This window comes from Dendrobates tinctorius, unplaced genomic scaffold (genome assembly GCF_039654945.1).
Source record: "Dendrobates tinctorius isolate UK_male_01 unplaced genomic scaffold, ASM3965494v1 ptg000107l, whole genome shotgun sequence".
In the NCBI taxonomy this organism is placed as follows: Eukaryota; Metazoa; Chordata; class Amphibia; order Anura; family Dendrobatidae; genus Dendrobates; species Dendrobates tinctorius.
Genome location: NW_027361775.1, coordinates 45386871 through 45411887, shown reverse-complemented (window position 1 = coordinate 45411887; position 25017 = coordinate 45386871). Strand labels below are relative to the sequence as shown.

Sequence of the window (25017 nt, the reverse complement as noted above, 5' to 3'; positions counted from 1 at the left end):
TGCGAGAAAAATGGCCGAAGGCACGATGGGCCAGCCTGATTGCCCCGCTTCTTTCCGGTGAGGCCCAAAAGGCTTATTATGACTTAGAGCTTGAAGCCGCGCAGGACTTTGACAAATTGAAAGCCGAGATCTTGGCCCGGCTGGGAGTGACGACCGCTGTCCGTGCACAGAGAGTGCATCAATGGACTTATCAGCCGGATAAACCACCGCGGTCACAGATGTTTGACCTGATCCACGTGACGAAGAAGTGGCTACAACCCGAGGTGCTGACAGCGCCAGAGATAATCCAGAGAGTCGTCATGGACAAGTACCTGAGAGCTCTACCGCCAGCCCTGAGGAAGTGGGTAAGCCATGGAAATCCTACGACGGCAGATCAACTGGTGGATCTGGTTGAACGTTACTCCGTGGCGGAAGGACTCCGAGACGACGCTACCCCACCTCGTTCTTCATCATCTCCACGTGGAACCGGTAAGACTGTTCCAGGGAGTAGGGGAGATGGAAAAATCCCTAAGACAGTGGGGGAGGAAAACGGGACTGCCCGCACTGCGAGGCCGAGAGTAACGAACTATGGTCTAAGCAAGGGGCCCGTTAGGTGTTTCCGCTGCCAAGAGATGGGACATATTGCTGCGAACTGTCCGGTCACTACTGAACCCATGCAGTGCGACGTCACAGACTCTAAAAACTGCATGTCTATGGTTGCACGGGTAGTGAGTGTGAATGCCGGTCAAAAGGATGTGGAAAAACACTTGTGTGATTTAACTGTTGATGGCAAAAATGTGGTGGCATTGTTAGACTCGGGAAGTGTGGTGACTCTGGTGAAGGCCAGTCTGGTGTCAGCCCCGACTGGACCATCAGACAAATTTTCTGTACCGTGTGTGCATGGAGACACCTGTTCGTACCTCACCACGGTCATATGCATTACAACTTCCTATGGGTCTGTGCAACATAAAGTGGGACTCGTCCCGGCGTTATTGCATGATGTTATCCTGGGCCGGGATTTTCCCCACTTCTGGCAATTGTGGGAGAATCAGTTGATGCCCTCGGGTAATAGTGTACATGATTCTTCTACCAGGGAGCGTGTGGGTCCCGAACCCCTGGAAGAGGTCTCCCCGGAAGACTCGGGGGAAGAGTCTGTGGGAAATGACCTGCAGTTCCCGTTTTCAGTCATGGCGGGTGATAATGAGGAGACCGGGGAAGAGGAGGAGGCTGACAGCCGTCCACCTCCCTGTTTGCCGGATTTAGAAGTTCAGAAAGATGACTTCCAAAGCGAGCAAATAAAGGATCCTACCCTTTCTCAGGCTAGGACAAATGTAAAAGTGATAAATGGGGTACCCGTAGAACCTGGCTCTAGGCTGGCATATCCTTACATGGTTCTGGAGAATGATTTACTCTATCAGATAGAGAAAAAGGGGGAAGATTCAGTGCAACTATTAGTCGTGCCAAAACCCTACCGGCGGCAGGTGCTGGACCTGGCCCACGGACATGTGATGGGAGGTCACCTGGGAGTCCAGAAAACCACCGAAAGGATATTACACTGTTTTGTTTGGCCAGGCATGCATTACGATATTCGTGTATATTGCGAGTCTTGTCCTGACTGCCAAGCCTCTGCACCTAAGCCCCGGTTCTGTAGCCCTTTGGTACCCCTACCTATTATTGAAGTCCCGTTTGAGAGAATTGGGATAGATTTAGTTGGGCCCCTTCCACGGTCTGCACGTGGACACCAACATATCCTGGTCATCTTGGATTATGCCACTCGTTACCCGGAGGCCATCCCTTTGCGTAACACGGCCACCAAGACGATTGCCAAGGAGCTGGTGCATGTGTTTAGTCGGGTCGGTATACCAAAACAGATACTCACCGACCAGGGGACCCCCTTTATGTCCAGGATAATGAAGGAGCTCTGCCGATTGTTACAAATCGAACCGTTACGCACATCCGTGTATCACCCTCAAACAGACGGGTTGGATGAACGGTTCAATAAAACTCTGAAGCAGATACTGAGAAAGGTGATAGACAAGGATGGGAAGAACTGGGACTATTTACTTCCGTATTTGCTTTTTGCCATCAGGGAAGTACCCCAGTCTTCCACGGGATTCTCGCCTTTCGAGCTATTGTACGCCCGACGTCCTCGCGGACTGTTAGACGTTGCAAAAGAAACCTGGGAGGGTCAGGTCACTCCGTTTAAAACAGTGATAGATCACGTCACACAAATGCAGGACCGTATTGCGGCTGTTATGCCTATCATCAAAGAACACATGATACAGGCTCAAGGAGCCCAAAAAAGAATATGATAGGGGCGCCAAGATCCGTACGTTTGCACCCGGAGATAGGGTGTTGATCCTGGTCCCCACGGTGGACAGTAAGTTCCTGGAAAAGTGGCAGGGCCCCTTTGAGATCAAGGAAAGAGTTGGTGAAGTAAACTACAAAGTATACCAGGCAGGTAAACGGAAACCTGAACAGATTTATCATGTAAATCTGATAAAGCCCTGGAAGGATCGGTCTGCCTTGTCAGCGGAGCTGGCCCGTCCTGTCTGCTCGCATACCGTACCGGAGGTACGGGTTGCAGAGACTCTCTCGGAGCGGCAAAAGACTGAGGTCAGGCAGTTTCTACTTCACAACCAAAAGTTTTTCTCAGAAAAACCCGGGCAGACTATGCTAATGAAACATGACATCGTAACGGAACCTGGTGTCACAGTTCACGTAAAGCCCTACCGAATCCCAGAAGCGCGCCGTGAAGCCGTTTCCCGAGAAGTGAAGGCAATGTTAGAGTTAGGAGTCATTGAGGAATCGCACAGTGCGTGGTCCAGCCCGATTGTGTTAATTCCTAAACCGGACGGCACCATCCGGTTCTGCAATGACTTCAGGAAACTGAATGCGGTCTCAAAATTTGATGCCTATCCTATGCCCCGGGTCGACGAGTTAATAGATCGGTTAGGAAAAGCCCGATATATTACGACCCTAGATCTAACAAAGGGGTATTGGCAGATCCCTCTGGCTGAGGCTGCCAGAGAAAAGACGGCATTTGCTACGCCGGAAGGTTTATTTCAGTATGTGTATATGCCGTTTGGACTGCACGGGGCACCGGCGACTTTCCAGAGACTGATGGATCGAGTCTTGAGGCCACATAGGCGGTACGCTTCGGCCTATTTGGATGACATTGTCATTTACAGCTTGGACTGGGAGACTCATCTCCAGAAAGTACAAGCTGTGATTGATGACCTGTGGGAGGCAGGTCTAACCGCGAACCCCAAGAAATGTCACATCGGGCTAGAAGCCCGGTATTTGAGGTATGTAATTGGGAGGTGTGTTGTTAAACCCCAGGTTGATAAGATTCAGGCGGTTCAGGACTGGCCACAACCTGTCAACAAGAAGCAGGTGCAAGCCTTCCTGGGGATCGCCGGCTATTATCGCCGGTTCATACCCAATTTTGCAGCCATCGCTACCCCCCTGACGGATCTTACAAAAGGGAAAGACTCCGTCATGATTAAATGGAGTTTAGCGGCTGAAGAAGCCTTCCATAGCCTAAAACGGGCACTTTGCTCTCAGCCCGTACTGGTGACTCCGGACTTCCGCAGTGAGTTTGTGGTACAAACGGATGCCTCTGATACCGGTATCGGGGCCGTACTGTCACAAGTGAGGGACGGAGTGGAACACCCAGTCCTCTATCTCAGCAGGAAGCTGAATAAACACGAGCAAAGGTATGCAGTCATAGAAAAAGAGTGCCTCGCCATTAAGTGGGCTCTAGAGGCCCTCAAATATTACCTGGTGGGCCGAAAGTTCAGGCTGATCACTGACCATGCCCCTCTCAAGTGGATGCACTTGAACAAGGAACGGAATAGCCGGGTGACCCGGTGGTTCCTTGCCCTGCAGGCCTACACTTTTACGGTGGAGCACCGCCCAGGGGTACAGAGGGGAAATGCAGATGCCCTGTCCCGAGTGCACTGTTTGGCGGGTGTCATTGCTCGACCAGAGTGGTCTGAGCAGAGGGGGGGGATATGTGAGAATCATGTGGGAATAGTGGATGAGGGCAGGTATATCTCGCCCAGATTCCTTTCCTATGTAGCCTAGTCTGGTCAGTATCGCACCTGCTTGCTAATGAATAATGGGAGGTGGATATAAAAGGATGCAAGGTGGTTGTGTGAGTGTCTCAGCCTGGGAACACAGAGAGCCTGTCTGTGTGAGAGACACACATGAGTGGAAGCAGTGCCCACTGCAACTGTGGTTTGGCTGGATGGGAGAAGCCCGCCAGTTGGTAGTTAGGTTGTACTTTGTTTAGTTAGTGCCGGACAGGCAAGGATTTGTTTTATGTTTTATTTCCTTTTGCATTGCTTTCACCGTTAATAAACCTGACCCAGGGTCAGTTACACCCGAATCCCAGCTCTGCGCCTGAGTTTCACGCTGAATGCATGTGACCTTTGACCCCAGCAAAGGCGATCCCGGAGTGTTTTATCACAGTACTTTATCACTGGATAGCAGGTATATATAGCATAGTTTAAACATGTAAAATCTCCGTGTTCTCAGTATGGATTACACAGCAATCTAAAAAGTGGAAAAAAGGAAATGCATTTGAGGCGTACACAACTATATACTTTTGGTGTTATTTTTAAATCTTCATATATATTTCTGTCTCAGTAATACAGTCCAGCCTCTCCGCAATAGGAAATGAGATGCATACAATTACTGACATAAAGGCTAGTGATTGCAGAAATCTAGGAATTACTATTCACGGGAAAAACATTCATCACAATTCTCATAGGCGATGCTGACCCTCAATTAATTTGTGTGTTGAGACAGTGAAAACATTTTTTTGTGAATAAAGTCTTGCTGTATCGCACTTCCGTTGATTCCATCACTGTTACTCATCTCAATCAAATTTTTATCACAGGGAGCGATGTAAACATGTTGCTCACTGGCTATCATGATCTGTCACGTAACGTTGGAGTGCAAAAGACAGAAGCCACAGGCTGTAGGCGATTCTATTTGGTTGGCATGAGAGGTCACATTTTAAAATGTGCGCCGGAATGTCACACGTTTGTGAGTAGGAAAGCTGTGAAAGCTGATGATAAGCCACCACTGCATGTCATTGTGAGTCGACGTCCATAAGAAATGGAAGCCATTGATCATCTGGAGCTAGAGCCCGGCCAGCAGGACAGGGCATAGCTACATCTTAACCATCATCTTTCAGTTCAATCAATTTGTAGTGGCACTCCCAGTGAAGGATTTGACAGCCCAGACTACACAGCGGAGGAGCAGGGAGAGGTAAACGTTGCAAATGCTGGGGCCCTGCCCAAGCAAAGGGGGCATACTCGTGGGCGTCGGTACTGGCACTGGGCCCCTCATAGTACGGCAGGGTGTCTTACGGCGGGTGTGCACCATCACCGTCAGAGACACTTGATTGCACTATGAGGGACCCTGTGCCAGTGCCCGCGCCCAAGAGTCGGCCTACCCACCTGTCCAGGGCAACGGCACTCGCACAGTTTCGTGCGCTATGTGGTGACCCCGGCCATGGGGGGGGCAGCCCAGTTAGGGCGGTTTACAAAGTGGCATCTGTTGATGTGGGACATTCAGTTGCTGCAAAAGGCGAAATAAGTCAAGTTCGCGGAATAGAAGGAGGACCAAAGCAAGCCATTTTTCTGGCAACCTATGTGTCATCAAGGGAAGGTGGGACAAAATCCTTGGAAACCCATGCATGGTTCATTTTAATGAAGGTTAGATCATCGACATTTTGGGTTGACAGACGGGTCCTTTTTTCTGTCAGGATTGATCCAGCTGCACTGAAGACTCTTTCCGATAGCACACTTGCAGCTGGGCAAGCGAGCTCCTGTAAGGCATATTGTGCCAATTCAGGTCAGGTGTCCAGTTTAGCGGCCCAATAGTCAAAGGGGAATGACCTGTGCGGGAGAACATGGATATGGGAGGAAAAGTAGTTTGTAACCATAGTTGACAACTGCTGTCTCCTGTCACTTTCCATCGATGCAGTATTACCAGTTGTGTGAGCGGTACTTGAAAATCAGTCCACAACATTGTCATGAAACCCCTGTCTCCAACGCCACTTCTGCTGTGTGCACCACGAACACCTCTGCCAAGCTGCCCCCGGCCCGTACGGCTCGTGTGAGAACCATCACCGCTGCTGTGTGCTGGGAATGCCTCAACCAACCGGTTTACCAGAGTTGCTTGTTTATTAGCCAATATTAGGTCAAGGTTCTCCTATGGCATGATGTTTTGTAATTTGCCTTTATAGCGTGGATCCAGGATGCTGGCCAACCAGTAGTCATCATCATTCATCATTTTGGCAATGCGGAGGTCCCTTTTTAGGATCTGCAAGGCATAATCTGACATGTGGGCCAATGTTCCCGGTGTCAATGATGCACTGCAAATGCTGGTTGGAGGAGCACTTTCTGGCAAATCCACATCCCTCCAGTCACGCACAAACCCTGTATCAGTCCTTGCCACGCCAACATTTTCACTTGCCCCACGAGATGCATCCTCCTCCCCTAAGTAATCATCCCCATCATCATCCTCCTCCTCCTCTTCTTCCTCCACCTCGTCCAGGAGAGGTCCCTGAGCAGATAATGGCTGAATGTCATCAAGGATTCTCTCCTCCTCTTCCTCCTCGTCAACATTGGCTGCAGACGCCTGCTGCTTAAGGTGCATCAAAGTTTGCATGAGCAGACACATAAGTGGGATGCTCATGCTTAGGATGGCGTCATCTGCGCTTACCAGCCGTGTGCATTGCTCAAAACAATGAAGGACTTTACAGAGGTCTTTCAGCTTCGACCACTGCACACCTGTCAACTCCATGTCTGCTCTCAAAGTGCCTGGCCATGTATCCTCCCACAAATGCATTATGGCCTGCCTCTGTTCGCACAGCCGCTCAACCATGTGCAGGGTGGAGTTCCACCTTGTTGCAATGTCGATAATGAGGCGGTGGTTGGGAAGGTGGAGCAATCGCTGCAGCTTCTGCATACGAATGGAGTGTACAGGCGACCGGCGGATGTGCGCACACAGTCTTCGCACCTTCTGGAGCAGGGCTGTTAACTCCGGATAATTGTTGAGGAAGCACTGCACCACCAGGTTCAAGGTGTGAGCCAAGCAAGGTATGTGGCTGAGTTTTGAAAGGGCTATGGCTGCCACAAAATTACGGCCGTTATCACTAACTACCTTGCCTGCCTCAAGATGTATACTGCCCAGCCATGACTCAGTTTGTCGCTGAAAGTACTCGGCCAGCACCTCCACGGTGTGTCTGTCGCCCAAACACATCATCTGCTGACGCTTTCCACTAGCTGCTCGATAGGGGGACACCTCGTGTGCAACAGTGGCAGCTGCAGATGGAGTGCTCGTACGACTGCGCTCTGTGGACGAGCTTTCGCTTCTGGAGGAGGAGGAGGAGGGTCGAACACCTACAGCCAACTGTTTCCTATACCGTGGGCTAGCCAGCACTGTCCCACCACCGCTGTCCCCTGTGGACCCTGCATCCACCACATTAACCCGGTCATAGCGTGGTACTGCATAGGCCATGAGTTCGTGGAAAGCTGCGCTTTCCACCAACCGATAGGGCATCATCTCTAACGAGATTAGTTTGGCAATGTGGGCGTTCAAACCCAGTGTACACGGATGAGAGACTGAGAACTTTCTTGACCTACTCATAGTTTCTGGGAGGGTGGGCTGGACTTGAGAGCTGCATATGGTGGAACTAGCGGTGGACAGGGCGGACTGAGAGAGGGTTGATGATGGTGATGGAGTTGGTGTTCTTTCTGATGGCCTAGATTCAGTCTTTCGTTGATATAACAGTGGGATTCCCTGACTGCTTTGGCCTTGCAACGACACCTCAACATTTGCTGCTGTGCTAACCGGTGGGCTTACAGTGGGGGAAACAATGTAGCGTTGCTGACTACCTTCTTTGTGATCAGTTGCACATGTGGTACTTGAGGTTTGGTGTTGTGTCCACGCTTGCAAGTGCATGCTGGTTAAATGTCTAAGCATGCAAATGGTATTCAAATTTTTCAGATTTTTCCCTCGGCTAAAGGTCTTTGCGCACTTCTTACAGATAACCTTGGCCTGATCATGAGGATTTTGTTCAAAATAGTGCCACACTGCACTCTTCCTACTTTGGAAGACATTTTGCGGCCTAGCACGCTGTGCTATTTTGACCGTCTAGACAAGCTGTCCAGCAACTCTTTTCATTTTTGGAACCTGTCTTTGGAGTGCTCCGGGCCTGCCAGATAACAGCTGTTGCGATGTCGATGTCTGCTGTGGATGCTCCTCCTCCTCATCTGAGCTATTGGAAGCAGCACCCTCTTCCCCCAATGGATGCCAATCTGGGTCAACAACTGGGTCATCCATCACCTCCTCTTCAATGTCATGTGCACCTTCCTCTGTGTCACCGTGTATGGTGGTATAGTATGGGCACCTGAGTCTCATCAGGGTCAGAATCTGGCTCATTACACTGCGAGGACAATGTAGTGCTCTGAGTGAATGTACCAGCAGAATCATCTATCAGTGGCTGTGCATCAGTGCACTCCATGTCAGATTCATCTTGACCTGGGTAATTCACCATTTCACTTGATAACCCATGCATGGTATGTGAAAACAGCTCCATGGAGTAATCAGTTGTATGGCCTGCGTCATCCTTCAATCTTGGTTGGGGTGAAGGACACAAGGAAAGGTGTGGTTCATGAACATGAGCCTCCAATGACGACTCAGTGCTTTTATTTTTTACAACTTCAGAAGAGTAGGCGATAGAACTGGAGGCTGAGTCAGCAATGTAAGCCAAAACTTTTTCCTGAAGCTCTGGCTTTAAAAACGGTTTGCCAACTACTAGAAAACTAAGCCTTCGAGGCCTTGTGGAGCCAGACGATGATGCAGGCTCAACACCTCCTGCATTCGGTCCTATTTTGCTTTTGCCACTACCATCAGATCCACCACCAACACAATCATTACCAGCTGGCAACCCCCACCCAATTACACGGCCTCTTCCACCAGCCTTCCTCATTTTTGGTAAAAATGCACACAAAATCCCACAAACTATATAGTTATGTAAAACAAGGTACAAGGTGTGTATAGGACAGGGGAGATGTAGAATTTCTGAACACACTTGTGGACACTGTTGGATTGTGTGAGGCCCAGTGAATATCACACCGCTATGTCACAGGTTCAATGTCGTAGGTGTGAAAAATGTCACTATAGGACAGGGGAGATCTAGAATTTCTGAACACACTTGTGGACACTGTTGGATTGTGTGAGGCCCAGTGAATATCACACCGCTATGTCACAGGCTCAATGTCATAGGTGTGAAAAATGTCACTATAGGACAGGGGAGATATAGAATTTCTGAACACACTTGTGGACACTGTTGGATTGTGTGAGGCCCAGTGAATATCACACCGCTATGTCACAGTCTCAATGTCGCAGGTGTGAAAAATGTCACTATAGGACAGGGGAGATGTAGAATTTCTGAACACACTTGTGGACACTGTTGGATTGTGTGAGGCCCAGTGAATATCACACCGCTATGTCACAGGCTCAATGTCGCAGGTGTGAAAAATGTCACTATAGGACAGGGTAGATGTAGAATTTCTGAACACACTTGTGGACACTGTTGGATTGTGTGAGGCCCAGTGAATATCACACCGCTATGTCACAGGCAGAAATTGGCTAGTGTATGACAAACTACAAGGTGTATATAGAATTGGGCAGAATAGGAATCTCCCTAGAGTGTAGGTCTGTAAGAACGGAACAAGTCCTCGACTTATCCTTAGAGTCACACACAGATAGCTTCACTGTGGCCGTGATAACAGCCGTTACACGGTACTGAGAGAGGAGCGTGCACGTACACCGCTGTCCGGTGTCCGTAAAGTTGTCAAGCTCCGTGTTTTTTAAGTATACGGACTGACACATGCTGTCTCTCTATAGTTTTGAATGTGATCAAACAGCAAATATACTTAACTGTTTGAAAAGCAGACAAAACTAGAAGGTGGAGGTCTGTAAGAATGGAACATGTCCTCGACTTATTCTTACAGAGTCACACACAGATAGCTTCACTGTAGCCGTGATAACAGCCGTTACACGGTACTGTGTGAGGAGCGTACACCGCTGTATGGTGTGAAAAAATGCACGCTCAGTACCTCACCAGGACAAAAATAAAAATTTGGATTGCTTTTAAAAAAGCAGTTTGCAGAGCAGTGGGAAAACAGCAATGCAGCTATCAGGAAGCCTTATAAGGCAGCCTAACAACCAACACAGCTGATCCAGCAAAATATAGCCTCCACTTGCACTGCACACACAGTGACTGGTGTGTTGTACAGGCAAAATCGCTAGCAGCAGAAGCAGTTTTTGGTGTCTTCTTCCCTGCCTAACGCTCTCCCTACAGAATCAGCAGCAGCAGCAGCTCTCCCTATTCTGAGATCACCATGAGTAACATGGCGGTCGGCGTGCACGCCTTTTTATACCCCCTGTGACGCCCCCCAAAGCAAGCCAATCACTTGCATGCCCTTCTCAAAGATGGTGGTGACCCCTGCCTATGTCATCACGTTGCCCACAGTGTCCGTGGATCCTGATTGGCTGAAAAAGGGCGGAAAACAAACTTTTGAAACGCGACTTTGGTGCTAAAGTTGCCGAGCTCATGGCCGACCTCACCCTAGGGTCGGGTTTCGTTTCATGAAACCCGACTTTACCAAAAGTCGGCGACTTTTGAAATTTTTCGACCCGTTTCGCTCAACTCTAATCTTCAGTGCCGAACACCACAGGTGGCGTCATGAATCATTCACTAATAAACTTTAATCATCATCCACATACTCAACATTCCCCTTTTACAATGGACGCCCAGGGCCACGGACCGGGTCACAGCTACCGTGACATCTCCCATTGAACGCCACGGGCCCGGTACCGAGTACCCCGCTGCCCTAGGTGAGGGCGACCGATCCACATGCAAAAATGCATACAAATGCATGTACACGCAGCATTTTTTCTGTCATGAGTAAGATGACGCGCATAAAAAAACGCTGCGTAAACATGCGTTTTGTACGCGTTTGCGCATGCAAATGATGCGCTGTGGGCTCAAACGCTAATAAGAACCTAGCCTTACACTGCCGTAATGCAGAGATTGAAGGAGTATTAAGAAGCTTCCTTTCAACATTATTTAGTACCAGCTGTAGCATAATGGAGCTGAGGGACGTGCAATTCTCCTAAGAAGCTAGGAGTGGGCTACAACAGGCACCATGTTAACCAGTTCTGAAGGTTTAGACAGTTCCTAATCTGACCAGAAGGGGACACAAGGTCAGAGCTAAGAAGCTTGAGAATTACTCAGTCACTCACAAATAATATCAGTATCATCGAAATGTCGTGTGTGTTACGCAAAATAAGAGAGCCTTTTGTTGTGTCTCCAACATAAGAAATGACTCTTAATCATCTGTTCTGATAACATATAACCATATTGCTGTATGTACAGGATATTCAGTTTTTCCTTAGATAATGTTTCTTGTTTCCTTAGTTCCATCTAGTGGCCAAAAGATATTACTGCATAATGTTATGTATTATACTTCCTGTATTATTTCCCTCCAATGCCTAATGTATTCTGGGTAACTTTGCAAGGGATCATGGTCTATCCCGTCCCCCTTCTTTCCTTCAGTCGGCCATTTCTTTTAAGCCTGCAGATTGGAAGCACCTCATCGCTTTGATTCCCCTGCGTTAGCATCGGTGGTATGTAATTATTCTCCCTGTATATTCTGTCTTATATTAGCTAGCTTAGTTGCAACCCCGCTCAGCTAGTAGCTCAGATTGTATGTTATGTATAATGTATATTTCCATGAATCCTATACAGATTCTATGTATCTGTTTCTATTTGTAATTTTAACATACACATATATATCTACGTTCAATAAATGACAGATTCAACTACAGTGTCCCTTATTGGACCCTGGTATAGCGGTTTAGCTGCTTGTTAAGCTATATGAAACCCGTTCATTTTGTGAGGACATAACGCCTTTGTTTTACACAGAAGAAATGTTCCAAAAGTATTGTGCCAGCTATCGTTTGTCATGGCTCAGCAAAAACGTTCTGATCATTTTACAACGGATCCTGGTCTCATTGTTTTGTCACTGTTTATTTGCAAGGTTCCCATAACATCAAACCACTTGTGGCCTCTATAAGAGTAGTTAGCAACCCCACTACATCGCACACACGCGCACATGCTCAGGGGTACCATAATCAAGTGCTTTGGGACCGTGAAGCAAACATCGCCACAGATGGTCGGGTATACTGCTGCTCTTTAGGTGTTGTCTGTTAGGTGCGGCATGTCAGAAATACATGTGTAATCTAGCATGCTATATACTTTTTATATCATATTGACAAACATTTCTTTATCTCATATAGTCTAAGGGGTTATGTTGCTCCTTGTTGAGAATTACAAGCTGAGCTTAGCGTGTCAGACTGAGGAGACTTACAAGCCATGCAAGCTCCTCTGCTGCTTCAAATAGGTGGCGCTAGAGTTATACTCCTCTTCCTCTCTGAAGAGACAATTTGCATTTTTACTACATATAAAGATAAGACACATGGGGCTAGAGTAGGGCACTGTGTACAAGGCCTAACTTCCATTCATTACAATTGCCATAAAAAACTAACACCAAAATAAAAATAAAGTCTGATCCTTCAAAGGTATGCAGTGACAAATATTCTTTATCATTTTTATCTGATGGTGATGGCTGAATGTTACATTTTAAAGTTGCGGTCCTGGTTGAGTGACCGGTAAGTGTGAAAAGTGCCTAGCAGCGCAGAGAGAGGCAGGTTTACCAGCGTCAGTCAATCTTACAGGACAGAAGTCTCCTTAGTAATCTTTTCAGATGCCAAAACTGAATTGTAAGGAGCGCACCTCTCGCCTTGCTGACAAGATGTTTTGTGATATGTAGTTACAGCTAATGTTCCAGTATATACGGACACGGCACTAGAGGAGCTACTAACATTGTCATGTAGCCACATGCTTGCTCAAAGAATAGAGTAAACTGCTTGGCTGGATGCTATGGTATATGCTACAGTTTAGTAAAAAAACAAAACAAATGCTGGGTACATGAACCTGACCTGATCACCAATTGTTAGCATACAGTAACTATTGAATAAATTGATGTTCACTTGGATTTTTGGGGTAATATTACATTTCTGTTTACATGTCCGTTATAGGAGCAGACAAATGGAATTAATAAACTGTTGCAAATTGAGAGAGAGGGGCCCTATTGATTATTATGGGGTCTATTTGGTGTCCTGCATGCAGAACGTTTTCATCCATTCTTAAAAATGGAACTCAGACGGACCCCAAAATAATAAATGGGACTACGCTTTCTACATTTGTATAAGTGATACCATGGATCTCTTATCCTGTTTATCTTAATAGAAAAGAAAGAAACTGAACATGTGACTAGACGTATGAACAGAGCCTATGACATGGTGCAGCATGTAAGCTTCCAAGATCAAGTAATTCTTTAGTTTGGTGAATATTCATTAGGTCTTTTTAGTGAGGCTATTTTGAAGTGACAGTAAGTAACTAGGTGGGAGAGGATCGAAAAGGCAAAACATTTTTATACAAAATGATTTTTTTCCTTTTTTAGCCTTTTTTTGCGAAAGGGGATTCCATGAATTATGCTGGTCACATAAACACTGATTCATGCCATTCTTGATGAAAGGATATGTTGGAGTCAGGTTTGCCTGATTAACTAAGAGTTAATTGTCGTACCTGGTTTAAATATCAGCCTTCCCCATTTTTTTTGGGGGGGGGGGATTTTGGTTCCTGCTCCTTACTGTTCCTGACATATAGCTCCCTTATCATTGTATTTAATTTTAGTCTTTTTAACCTGATAGGTATGGAAATCATGAAGACTTTCATGGAGAAGAGAGAAGGATCAAACCCCTAGACTATATACAGTATATTGTACATAAAAGAGGCTACTAAGTAAAGGAAAGGTTCACGCGAACAATAAAGTAGAAACACCAAAATTAGGAGTTAGGAGAACAGTTGGGTTCACATCACATTTTAGCAATATATCAGTGAATTTGTTGTTGCCTTGAAAAATAGGGTTCGGGTTTTTACGCCTCTGGACCATTATCTTTAACCCCTTCCTGACATGAGACGTACTATCCCGTCCACGGTACCCGGGCCCGTATGACCGGGGACGGGATAGTACGTCTACCGCGATCAGCGGCGCCCACGTGGTGAGCGCCGCTGATCGCGGCCGGGTGTCAGCTGATTATCACAGCTGACACCCGGCACAATGTGTCAGGGGCGGTCACGGACCGCCCCCGACACATTAACCCCTTGCACACCGCGATCAAACGCGATCGCGGTGTCCAGGGAGTTAAAGGGAAGCATCGGCAGGGAGGGGGCTCCCTCCGTGCTTCCCTGAGCCCCCCACGGCAGCGCAATGTGCAGCGCTGCTGCGGGGGGCTCCTATCCTCCAGGCCCCCGAATCCAAGATGGCGACGGGGGCCTTCGGGGGCCTGGGGAAGCTGGCTTCCTCAGTGCCTGCAAAGCGCAGGCATGAGGAAGCCTTGTGCACTGCCTGTGACAGATTGCTGATCTGTCACAGTGATCTGTGATGTGACAGATCAGCGATCTGTCACAGGACAGTGATGTCCCACCTGGGACTATGTAATAAAGTTAAAAAAAATTAAAAAAAAAGTGTAAAAATAAATTTAAAAAAATCGCCAAATAAATTAGTAAAAAAAAAAAAAAATATTCCCCAATAAATTCATTTTTTGAAAATAATAAAAAAAAAAAACAATAAATGTACACATATTAGGTATCGCCGCGTCCGTAACGACCTGCCCTATAAAACTGTCCCATTAGTTAACCCCTTTAGCGAACCCCTTAAAAAATAAAAATAAAAAACGAAGCAAAAAATAATGATTTATTATCATACCGCCAAACAAAAAGTGCAATAACGCGAGATCAAAAAGACGCATATAAATATCCATGGTACCGCTGAAAACGTCATCTTGTCCCGCAAAAAACAAGCCGCCACACAGCATCATCAGCGAAAAAATAAAAAAGTTATAACTCGCAGAATAAAGCGATGCAAAAATAATTATTTTTTATATAAAATAGTTTTCATTGCATAAAACCGACAAAAACATAAAAAAACGACCTAAATGAGGTATCGCTGTAACCGTACTGACCCGAAGAATAAAAGCGCTTTATCAATTTTACCGCACGCGGAACGGTGTAAACGCACCCCCCCAAAAGAAATTCATGAAACGCTGGTTTTTGTTCATTCTGCGTCCCAAAAATCGGAATAAAAAGCGATCAAAAAATGTCACGTGCCCGAAAATGGTACCAATAAAAACGTCAACTCGTCCCGCAAAAAATAAGACCTCACATGACTCGGTGGGTCAAAATACGGAAAAATTATAGCTCTCAATATGTGGTGATGCAAAAACTATTTTTACAATAAAAAGCGTCTTTTAGCGTGCGACAGCCGCCAAACATAAAAACCGCCATAAATAGTAAATCAAACCCCCCGTTATCACCCCTTTAGTTAGGGAAAAATAATAAAATAAAAAAAATGTATTTATTTCCATTTTTCCATTAGGGTTAGGGCTAGGGTTAGGGGTGTGTTGGGGTAGGGTTAGGTTAGGGTTAGGGTTAGGGCTAGGGTTAGGGTTAGGGCTAGGGTTAGGGTTAGGGTTAGGGCTAGGGCTAGGGCTAGGGTTAGGGCTAGGGTTAGGGCTAGGGTTAGGGGCGTGTTGGGGTTCGGGTTGGAGTTAGAATTGGGGGTTTCCACTGTTTGGGCACATCAGGGGCTCTCCAAATGCAACATGGCGTCTGATCTCAATTCCAGCCAATTCTGAGTTGAAAAAGTCAAATGGTGCTCCTTCCCTTCCAAGCTCTGCTATGCGCCCAAACAGTGTTTTACCCCCTCATGTAGGGTATCAGCCTACTCAGGACAAATTGCAAAACAATTTTTGGGGTCCAATTTCTCCTGTTACCCTTAGGAAAATAAAAAATTGGGGGCAAAAATATAATTTTTGTGGAAAAAAAATGATTTTTTTATTTTCACGTCCGAGTGTTATAAACTTCTGTGAAGCACTTGGGGGTTCAAAGTGCTCACCACACATCTAGATAAGTTCCGTGGGGGGTCTAGTGTCCAAAATGGGGTCACTTGTGGGGAGTTTCAATAGTTTAGGTACATCAGGGGCTCTCCAAACGCACATGACACCCGCAGACCATTCCATCAAAGTCTGCGTTCCAAAACGTCACTGCTTCCCTTCCGAGCCCCGACGTGTGTCCATACAGTAGTTTTCTCCCACATATGGGGTGTCAGCGTACTCAGGACAAATTGGACAACAACTTTTGGGGTCCAATTTCTCCTGGTACCCTTGGGAAAATAAAAAAAATGGTGACTAAAAGATCATGTTTGTGGAAAAAATACGAATTTTTTATTTTCACGCCCGGGCGTTGTAAACTTCTGTGAAGCACTGGGGGGGTCAAAGTGCTCACCACACATCTAGATAAGTTCCTTGGGGGGTCTAGTTTTCAAAATGGTGTCATTTGTGGGGGGTTTCCACTGTTTAGGTACATTAGGGGCTCTCCAAAGGCAACATGACACCCGCAGACCATTCCATCAAAGTCTGCATTCCAAAACGTCACTACTTCCCTTCCGAGCCCTGACGTGTGCCCATACAGTAGTTTTCTCCCACATATGGGGTAGCAGCGTACTCAGGACAAATTGGAAAACAACTTTTGGGGTCCAATTTCTCCTGGTACCCTTGGGAAAATAAAAAAAATGGTGACTAAAAGATCATGTTTGTGGAAAAAATACGAATTTTTTATTTTCACGCCCGGGCGTTGTAAACTTCTGTGAAGCACTGGGGGGGTCAAAGTGCTCACCACACATCTAGATAAGTTCCTTGGGGGGTCTAGTTTTCAAAATGGTGTCATTTGTGGGGGGTTTCCACTGTTTAGGTACATTAGGGGCTCTCCAAAGGCAACATGACACCCGCAGACCATTCCATCAAAGTCTGCATTCCAAAACGTCACTACTTCCCTTCCGAGCCCTGACGTGTGCCCATACAGTAGTTTTCTCCCACATATGGGGTAGCAGCGTACTCAGGACAAATTGGAAAACAACTTTTGGGGTCCAATTTCTCCTGGTACCCTTGGGAAAATAAAAAAAATGGTGACTAAAAGATCATGTTTGTGGAAAAAATACGAATTTTTTATTTTCACGCCCGGGCGTTGTAAACTTCTGTGAAGCACTGGGGGGGTCAAAGTGCTCACCACACATCTAGATAAGTTCCTTGGGGGGTCTAGTTTACAAAATGGTGTCATTTGTGGGGGGTTTCCACTGTTTAGGTACATTAGGGGCTCTCCAAAGGCAATATCACACCCGCAGACCATTCCATCAAAGTCTGCATTCCAAAACGTCACTACTTCCCTTCCGAGCCCCGACGTGTGCCCATACAGTAGTTTTCTCCCACATATGGGGTATCAGCATACTCAGGACAAATTGGACAACAACTTTTGGGGTCCAATTTCTCCTGGTACCCTTGGGAAAATAAAAAAATGGTGACTAAAAGATCATGTTTGTGGAAAAAATACGAATTTTTTATTTTCACGCCCGGGCGTTGTAAACTTCTGTGAAGCACTGGGGGGGTCAAAGTGCTCACCACACATCTAGATAAGTTCCTTAGGGGGTCTAGTTTCCAAAATGGTGTCATTTGTGGGGGGTTCCACTGTTTTGGTACATCAGGAGTTTTCCAAACGCGACATGGTGTCCGATCTCAATTCCAGCCAAAAACGTCAAATGGCGCTGCTTCCCTTCCGAGCTCTGCCATGCCCCCAAATAGTGGTTTACCCCCACATGTGGGGTATCCGCGTATTCAGGACAAATTGCACAATAACTTTTAGGGTCCTGTTACCCTTGGAAAAATAAGAATTGAGGGTGAAAAGATCATTTTTGTGGAAAAATTATGATTTTTTAATTGTATGGCTTTATGTTATAAACTTCTGTGAAGCCCATGGGGGTTCAAAGTTCTCACCACACATCTAGATAAGTTCCTTAGGGTGTCTAGTTTCCAAAATAGTGTCATTTGTGGGGGGTTTCCACTGTTTTGGTACATCAGGGGTTTTCCAAACGCGACATGGTGTCCGATCTCAATTCCAGCCAAAAACGTCAAATGGCGCTGCTTCCCTTCCGAGCTCTGCCATGCGCCCAAATAGTGGTTTACCCCCACATGTGGGGTATCAGCGTACTCAGGACAAATTGCACAATAACTTTTAGGGTCCTGTTACCCTTGGAAAAATAAGAATTGAGGGTGAAAAGATCATTTTTGTTGAAAAAATATGATTTTTTAATTGTATGGCTTTATGTTATAAACTTCTGTGAAGCCCATGGGGGTTCAAAGTTCTCACCACACATCTAGATAAGTTCCTTAGGGGGTCTAGTTTCCAAAATGGTGTCATTTGTGGGGGGTTTCCACTGTTTTGGTACATCAGGGGTTTTCCAAACGCGACATGGTGTCCGATCTCAATTCCAGCCAAAAACGTCAAATGGCGCTGCTTCCCTTCCGAGCTCTGCCATGCGCCCAAATAGTGGTTTACCCCCACATGTGGGGTATCAGCGTACTCAGGACAAATTGCACAATAACTTTTAGGGTCCTGTTACCCTTGGGAAAATAAAAATTGGGGTGAAAAGATCATTTTTGTGGAAAAAATATGATTTTTTAATTGTACCGCTGTACGTTATAAACTTCTGTAAAGCCCTTGTGGGTTCAAAGTTCTCACCACATATCTAGATAAGTTCCTTGGGGGGTCTAGTTTCCAAAATGGGGTCACTTGTAGGGGGTTTCCACTGTTTAGGTACATCAGGGACTCTCCAAACGTGACATGGCGTCCAATCTGAATTCCAGCCAATTTTGCATTGAAAAAGTCAAACGGCGCTCCTTCCATTCTGAGCTCTGCCATGCGCCGAAACAGTCGTTCCCCCCCACATATCAGGTATCTGCGTACTCAGGACAAATTGCACAATAACTTTTGCAGTTCAATTTCTCCTGTTACCCTTGGTAAAATAAAAAAAATTGAACCTGAAGTATTTTTTTTATGAAAAAAAGTTAGATGTTCATTTTTTTTTAAATATTCAAAAAAATTCCTGTGACGCACCTAAAGGGTTAATAAACTTCTTGAATGTGGTTTTGAGCACCTTAAGGGGTGCAGTTTTTAGAATGGTGTCACTTTTGTGTATTTTCTATCATATAGACCCCTCAAAGTGGCTTCAAATGTGATGTGGTCCTAAAAATAAAATGGTGTTGTAAAAATGAGAAATCGCTGGTCAACTTTTAACCCTTATAACTTCCTAACAAAAAAAAATTTTGGTTCCAAAATTGTGCTGATGTAAAGTAAACATGTGGGAAATGTTAGTTATCAAGTTTTTTGTGTGCCTTATCTCTGTGATTTAAGGGCATAAAAATTCAAAGTTGGAAAATTGCGAAATTTTCAAAATTTTCGCCAAATTTCCGTTTTTCTCACAAATAAACGCAAGTTATTTGAATGAAATTTTACCACTAACATGAAGTACAATATGTCACGAGAAAACAATGTCAGAATCACCGGGATCCATGGAAGCGTTCGAGAGTTATGACCTCATAAAGGTACAGTGGTCAGAATTGTAAAAATTGGCCCGGTCATGAACGTGCAAACCACCCTTGGGGGTGAAGGGGTTAATGAAGCAGACGGAGTCACTTTGCTAACCCCATTTTTGACAATGATTTTGTCCTCTCCTTAAAAAAGGTAGACACTGTTGAAAAGGAGGTCAGACAAATCACAAGCTGACTCCTTCTGCTTCATTAGGTCAGTTGCCCCCATTCGTGGAACCTGCTGAATTCTGAGCTTCAAAAAAGAAGCCCCAATGTTGTCACTGAATTGTGGCTAAAATTGTGGCTAAAACGCAATGTGAACATAGCCTAACGCATGTACGTATTACGTGTGTGTGTGTGTTGTATGCAGTGTGGGTGTGTGTATGTTACGTGCAGTGTATGTGTGTGTTACATGCAGTGTGGGTGTGTGTGTGTTACATGCAGTGTGTGTGTGTTTGAATGTGTTTACAGTTATGGCCAAAAGTATTGACACCCCTGCAATTCTGTCAGATAATACTCAGTTTCTTCCTGAAAATATTGCAAACACAAATTCTTTGTTATTATTTTCTTTATTTAATTAGTCTTAAATGAAAAAATACAAAAAGAATTGTCCTAAAGCCAAATTGGATATAATTCCACACCAAACATAACAAAGAGGGTGGACAAAAGTATTGGCACTGTTCGAAAAATCATGTGATGCTTCTCTAATTTGTGTAATCAACAGCACCTGTAACTTACCTGTGGCACCTAACAGGTGTTGGCAATAACTAAATCACACTTGCAGCCAGTTGACATGGATTAAAGTTGACTCAACCTCTGTCCTGTGTCCTTGTGTGTACCACATTGAGCATGGAGAAAAGAAAGAAGACCAAAGAACTGTCTGAGGACTTGAGAAACCAAATTGTGAGGAAGCATGAGCAATCTCAAGGCTACAAGTCCATCTCCAAAGACCTTAATGTTCCTGTGTCTACCGTGCGCAGTGTCATCAAGAAATTTAAACCCCATGGCACTGTGGCTAACCTCCCTAGATGTGGACGGAAAAGAAAAATTGACAAGAGATTTCAACGCAAGATTGTGCGGATGTTGGATAAAGAACCTCGACTAACATCCAAACAAGTTCAAGCTGCCCTGCAGTCCGAGGGTACAACAGTGTCAACCCGTACTATCTGTCGGCGTCTGAATGAAAAGGGACTGTATGGTAGGAGACGCAGAAAGACCCCACTTCTTACCCCGAGACATAAAAAAGCCAGGCTGGAGTTTGCCAAAGATTACCTGAAAAAGCCTAAAATATTTTGGAAGAATGTTCTCTGGTCAGATAAGACAAAAGTAGAGCTTTTTGGGCAAAGGCATCAACATAGAGTTTACAGGAGAAAAAAAGAGGCATTCAAAGAAAAGAACACGGTCCCTACAGTCAAACATGGCGGAGGTTCCCTGATGTTTTGGGGTTGCTTTGCTGCCTCTGGCACTGGACTGCTTGACCGTGTGCATGGAATTATGAAGTCTGAAGACTACCAACAAATTTTGCAGCATAATGTAGGGCCCAGTGTGAGAAAGCTGGGTCTCCCTCAGAGGTCATGGGTCTTCCAGCAGGACAATGACCCAAAACACACTTCAAAAAGCACTAGAAAGTGGTTTGAGAGAAAGCACTGGAGACTTCTAAGGTGGCCAGCAATGAGTCCAGATCTGAATCCCATAGAACACCTGTAGAGAGATGTAAAAATGGCAGTTTGGAGAAGGCACCCTTCAAATATCAGGGACCTGAAGCAGTTTGCCAAAGAAGAATGGTCTAAAATTCCAGCAGAGCACTGTAAGAAACTCATTGATGGTTACCGAAAGCGGTTGGTCGCAGTTATTTTGGCTAAAGGTTGTGCAACCAAGTATTAGGCTGAGGGTGCCAATACTTTTGTCTGGCCCATTTTTGGAGTTTTGTGTGAAATGATCAATATTTTGCTTTTTGCTTCATTCTCTTTTGTGTTTTTTCATTTAAGACAAATTAAATGAAGATAATAATACCAAAGAATTTGTGATTGAAATCATTTTCAGGAAGAAACTGAGTATTATCTGACAGAATTGCAGGGGTGTCAATACTTTTGGCCACAACTGTAACATATTGTATGTGTGTTCTTTAACATTACTTCAATGAAGGGAAAAGAAGTATCTGGCCAGGTGGAATATGCTAAACATCTTTTGTACCCCCTGTAAATAGTTAAATTAGTTTATTCCTCCTTCCTCATTAAAAAAGCATGCATGCTGGGTCAAAAATTAACTCAATTTGACCATTAAAGTAAGTGTTTTTTGTGTTCCAGGATATTCCTGCTTGTCCTGTTACTCGTGATTGTGCGTTGTGTTGCTACCTGCTGCTTCCATTGTTGTGTCAAGAGACCAGTAAAATTGTCTTCTAGAAAGATTGTCACAATTGTCACTGTGAGTGGCTCAGACTCTGTATACGGTATGTAAATTTACAAGGAATTTTAGACTCAAAATTTCTTGATGGTAGAAACAACATGAATAATGGTGCCCTATACTCTTTATGTAGCCTAATATACAGTATGAGGATACATCTGCTTAGGTTTTTCTTCCTGTTTGCAATGAATAAAGTTCACAGTAATGTTCAATAGTGGTTAACAACTAACCCGTCAGGTACATTTTATCATCTTACGGCATTTGGATTAGATGTATTGGGCTATTTCTGCACAGTGTACACTAGGTGGTGCACTTGGTGTTAGAAAACATTGAATGTAACACACATTTTTCTTTCCCACAGTGACAGAATCATCCGGGTGTCCGAATCCCCAGTCATGGTCCACACATCAAACTTTCGATTCCTCAGTTTCTTCTGTATCACTTGGGGAACTGGAGTTAGGCGCTCCTCCATCATATGAAGAATTGTTCTCCAACAGAAAATTCTAACTGCAAATGTGAACGGGCTTAATTTTGTCAGGCACTCTTTTTCTGTAAAGTGAACCTGACAGCTGATGCATGCTGTCCAAGCCACAGGCTTTTTAATTTTTTTTATTCTGAAAATTTGCTTTTAAAAGCTGTGCTGGGACATAAATAAAGTGGTCTGTGTGACTATGCCTCTGGGGTGATTAAAGCAAGAGGACTTCTCACCACCTCATTTCTCTACAGTGATTGGTCTCTCCCAAAATGTGTGTATAGGGGGAGACCTATGTAGACTTTTGGACTAGTCACCCAAGCGGCATGGTCCTCGACCGGTTTCTATATGTATGTTTTCTATAAAATGCCAAAGTATTTCAGAGTGAAACATACCTGCCCAAAAAGTTGGAGTAGGACTCTGATTAATGCTGTCTGTGTTCCGGCGCCATGAATCAGCTGTTAGGTTCATTTAACCTATTGTATGGAGTAAATGATTACATGACTTGATTTGTGGTTTTGGAATATGGCAGGAAAACAAGCACAGCAGTCACTCGTGTTCTTCGGTGCTTCTTCCCACAGTACTGGACATAAATAATATAACAATGTTCTTATGATTAGCCACTTACCATGTATGTCAGTAATATTATAAATGCGTATGCATAGGCTCTATGCTAGGAAACTCAATACTGCCTTTTTTATTGTGGCAATTATTGGTGGTCATAGAGCGCAGATTGGTATAACAGACCTATCAAGCGTTTATAAGTTAGAATTAAAATGGTCAAGTAAAAATGGCGTAAACACCGACTAACAGGATCTAGTTATTATTGCTGTTTTTGAATAACATCCAATATTATCATAATAAAATGCAGACCCATTTATTGTTTCTATGCATGAAGCCCCAGCTTTTATTTCCTAACACTGGATGATCTTGTGATTACTCAGATTTGAGAGATCGCTGGAAAGCCAAGTAACCCCTTCCATGGTGGGCAGGTACTACTTGTAACACTTTTTGGTGCATCTTACATAAAGTGTCTCTTTCATATGCAAATTATTTACAGCTACCACATTGGATGGATATTTTGAACATAATTTATCCATGGATTTAATACGAGCTTCATTAAAGCAGTACTAAAAGAATGAAACCGTTGTGAGCATTTTTTTGTTTCAAGCGTGACATCCAAGTTTTTGCACGAGCCATATGTCAAATGTCAAATTATGTTTTGGTCATTTAGCCTTTTGTCTTTTATTGCATCATTTTTTTTAATGAACACATACATATGAGTGTAATTTTGAACCATTTAAACATTAAACAATAAAATAAAGGTAGACAAAAAATGAAGACAAAGAAAAATAGAACATGAGCCTTCAATCTTTTTATTTTCATATATAATAGTGGTGAGATCTTAACCAGATAGCCCAGAGAACCTCCATAGTGTAGGTTTATATTGACAATATCAGAAAGATTTCTAATATGAGAAGACCTAGACTGTACAATTTATTTGTGAACCAACGCTCTGCGGACCATTCATTCCTGCATCACTCTCACAAATGTACAGTATTGTACAAAAGATTTAGGCAGGAGTGGAAAAATGCTGCAAAGTAAGAATGCTTTAGAAAATGGAAGTTTTAATAGTTGCAAATTGCAAATTGAATAAACAAAAGAGAAATTTAAATCACATCAATTTTTGGTGTAACCATCCTTTGCCTTCAAAACAGCATCAAAGTATCAATTTTTCTAGGTATACTTTCACATAGACATTGAAGGAACTTGGCAGGGAGGTTATTCCAAATTTCTTGGAGAACTAACCGCAGATATTCTGTGGATGTAAGTTTGCAAAAGTCCTTCCATCTCTCAAAATGTATTTAAAACCAATCTGATGTCTCCTTGATGGCATTGCATGATGGATAAGTATCTGCCTGTATTTTTCATCACTGGGAACACCATTAATCCTGACTAAATTCCCAACTCCATACACAGAAATGCTGCCCAAAGCTTGTAAGTAACCTCCATCCTGCGTCACTGTTGCCTGCAGATATTTATTTTTGTACCACTGTCCAGAAGGTTGTGATCAAGCAGCCTTTCGTTACAGTAAAATATTTCACATTAATCCAGAGTCCCTGATACCATTTTCTACATTCAAGTTACTACTTTTAATGCATAGTTGAGTGGCTTGAACTTGTTTCCATGTTCAAGGTATACATTTTGGACGTAATTCTTCCATGAAGACCACTTCTGGAGAGATTTATCTGAAAAATAATTGTCTGCAGCTGCTTTCCATAAATTGCTGCCAGGTCTGAGCTGATGGCGCTGATGGAATCTTCCAATTTAGAGAGGAAGTAAGCTTGATGTGTCATTTATTTGCTGTTCTAAGTGTCATTGGCCTATTACTGTATCTATGGTCCTCAAAGTTGCCCATCTTCTGGAGTCATCAATGCTGGGAAATTCAGACAGAGATTTAGGCATCATGCAAAACAATCAAACAGGCATCTGATTGACTCTAAATTTATTTTGCAGCAAAATAATGA

At 44.5% G+C, this 25017-nt stretch overlaps 1 protein-coding gene across 1 annotated transcript in view; it reads left to right on the top strand.

The window, feature by feature from the left end:
- TMEM207 (transmembrane protein 207) overlaps positions 1 to 23633 on the top strand; it is a 118429-nt gene extending 94796 nt beyond the window's left edge. The window contains exons 4-5 of the mRNA XM_073589458.1: positions 21921 to 22063; positions 22379 to 23633. Of these exons, the coding sequence (XP_073445559.1) occupies positions 21921 to 22063; positions 22379 to 22524 (289 nt within the window). The 3' untranslated portion in view covers positions 22525 to 23633. The remainder of the gene's footprint in view (positions 1 to 21920; positions 22064 to 22378) is intronic.
- Positions 23634 to 25017: the final 1384 nt, after the last annotated feature.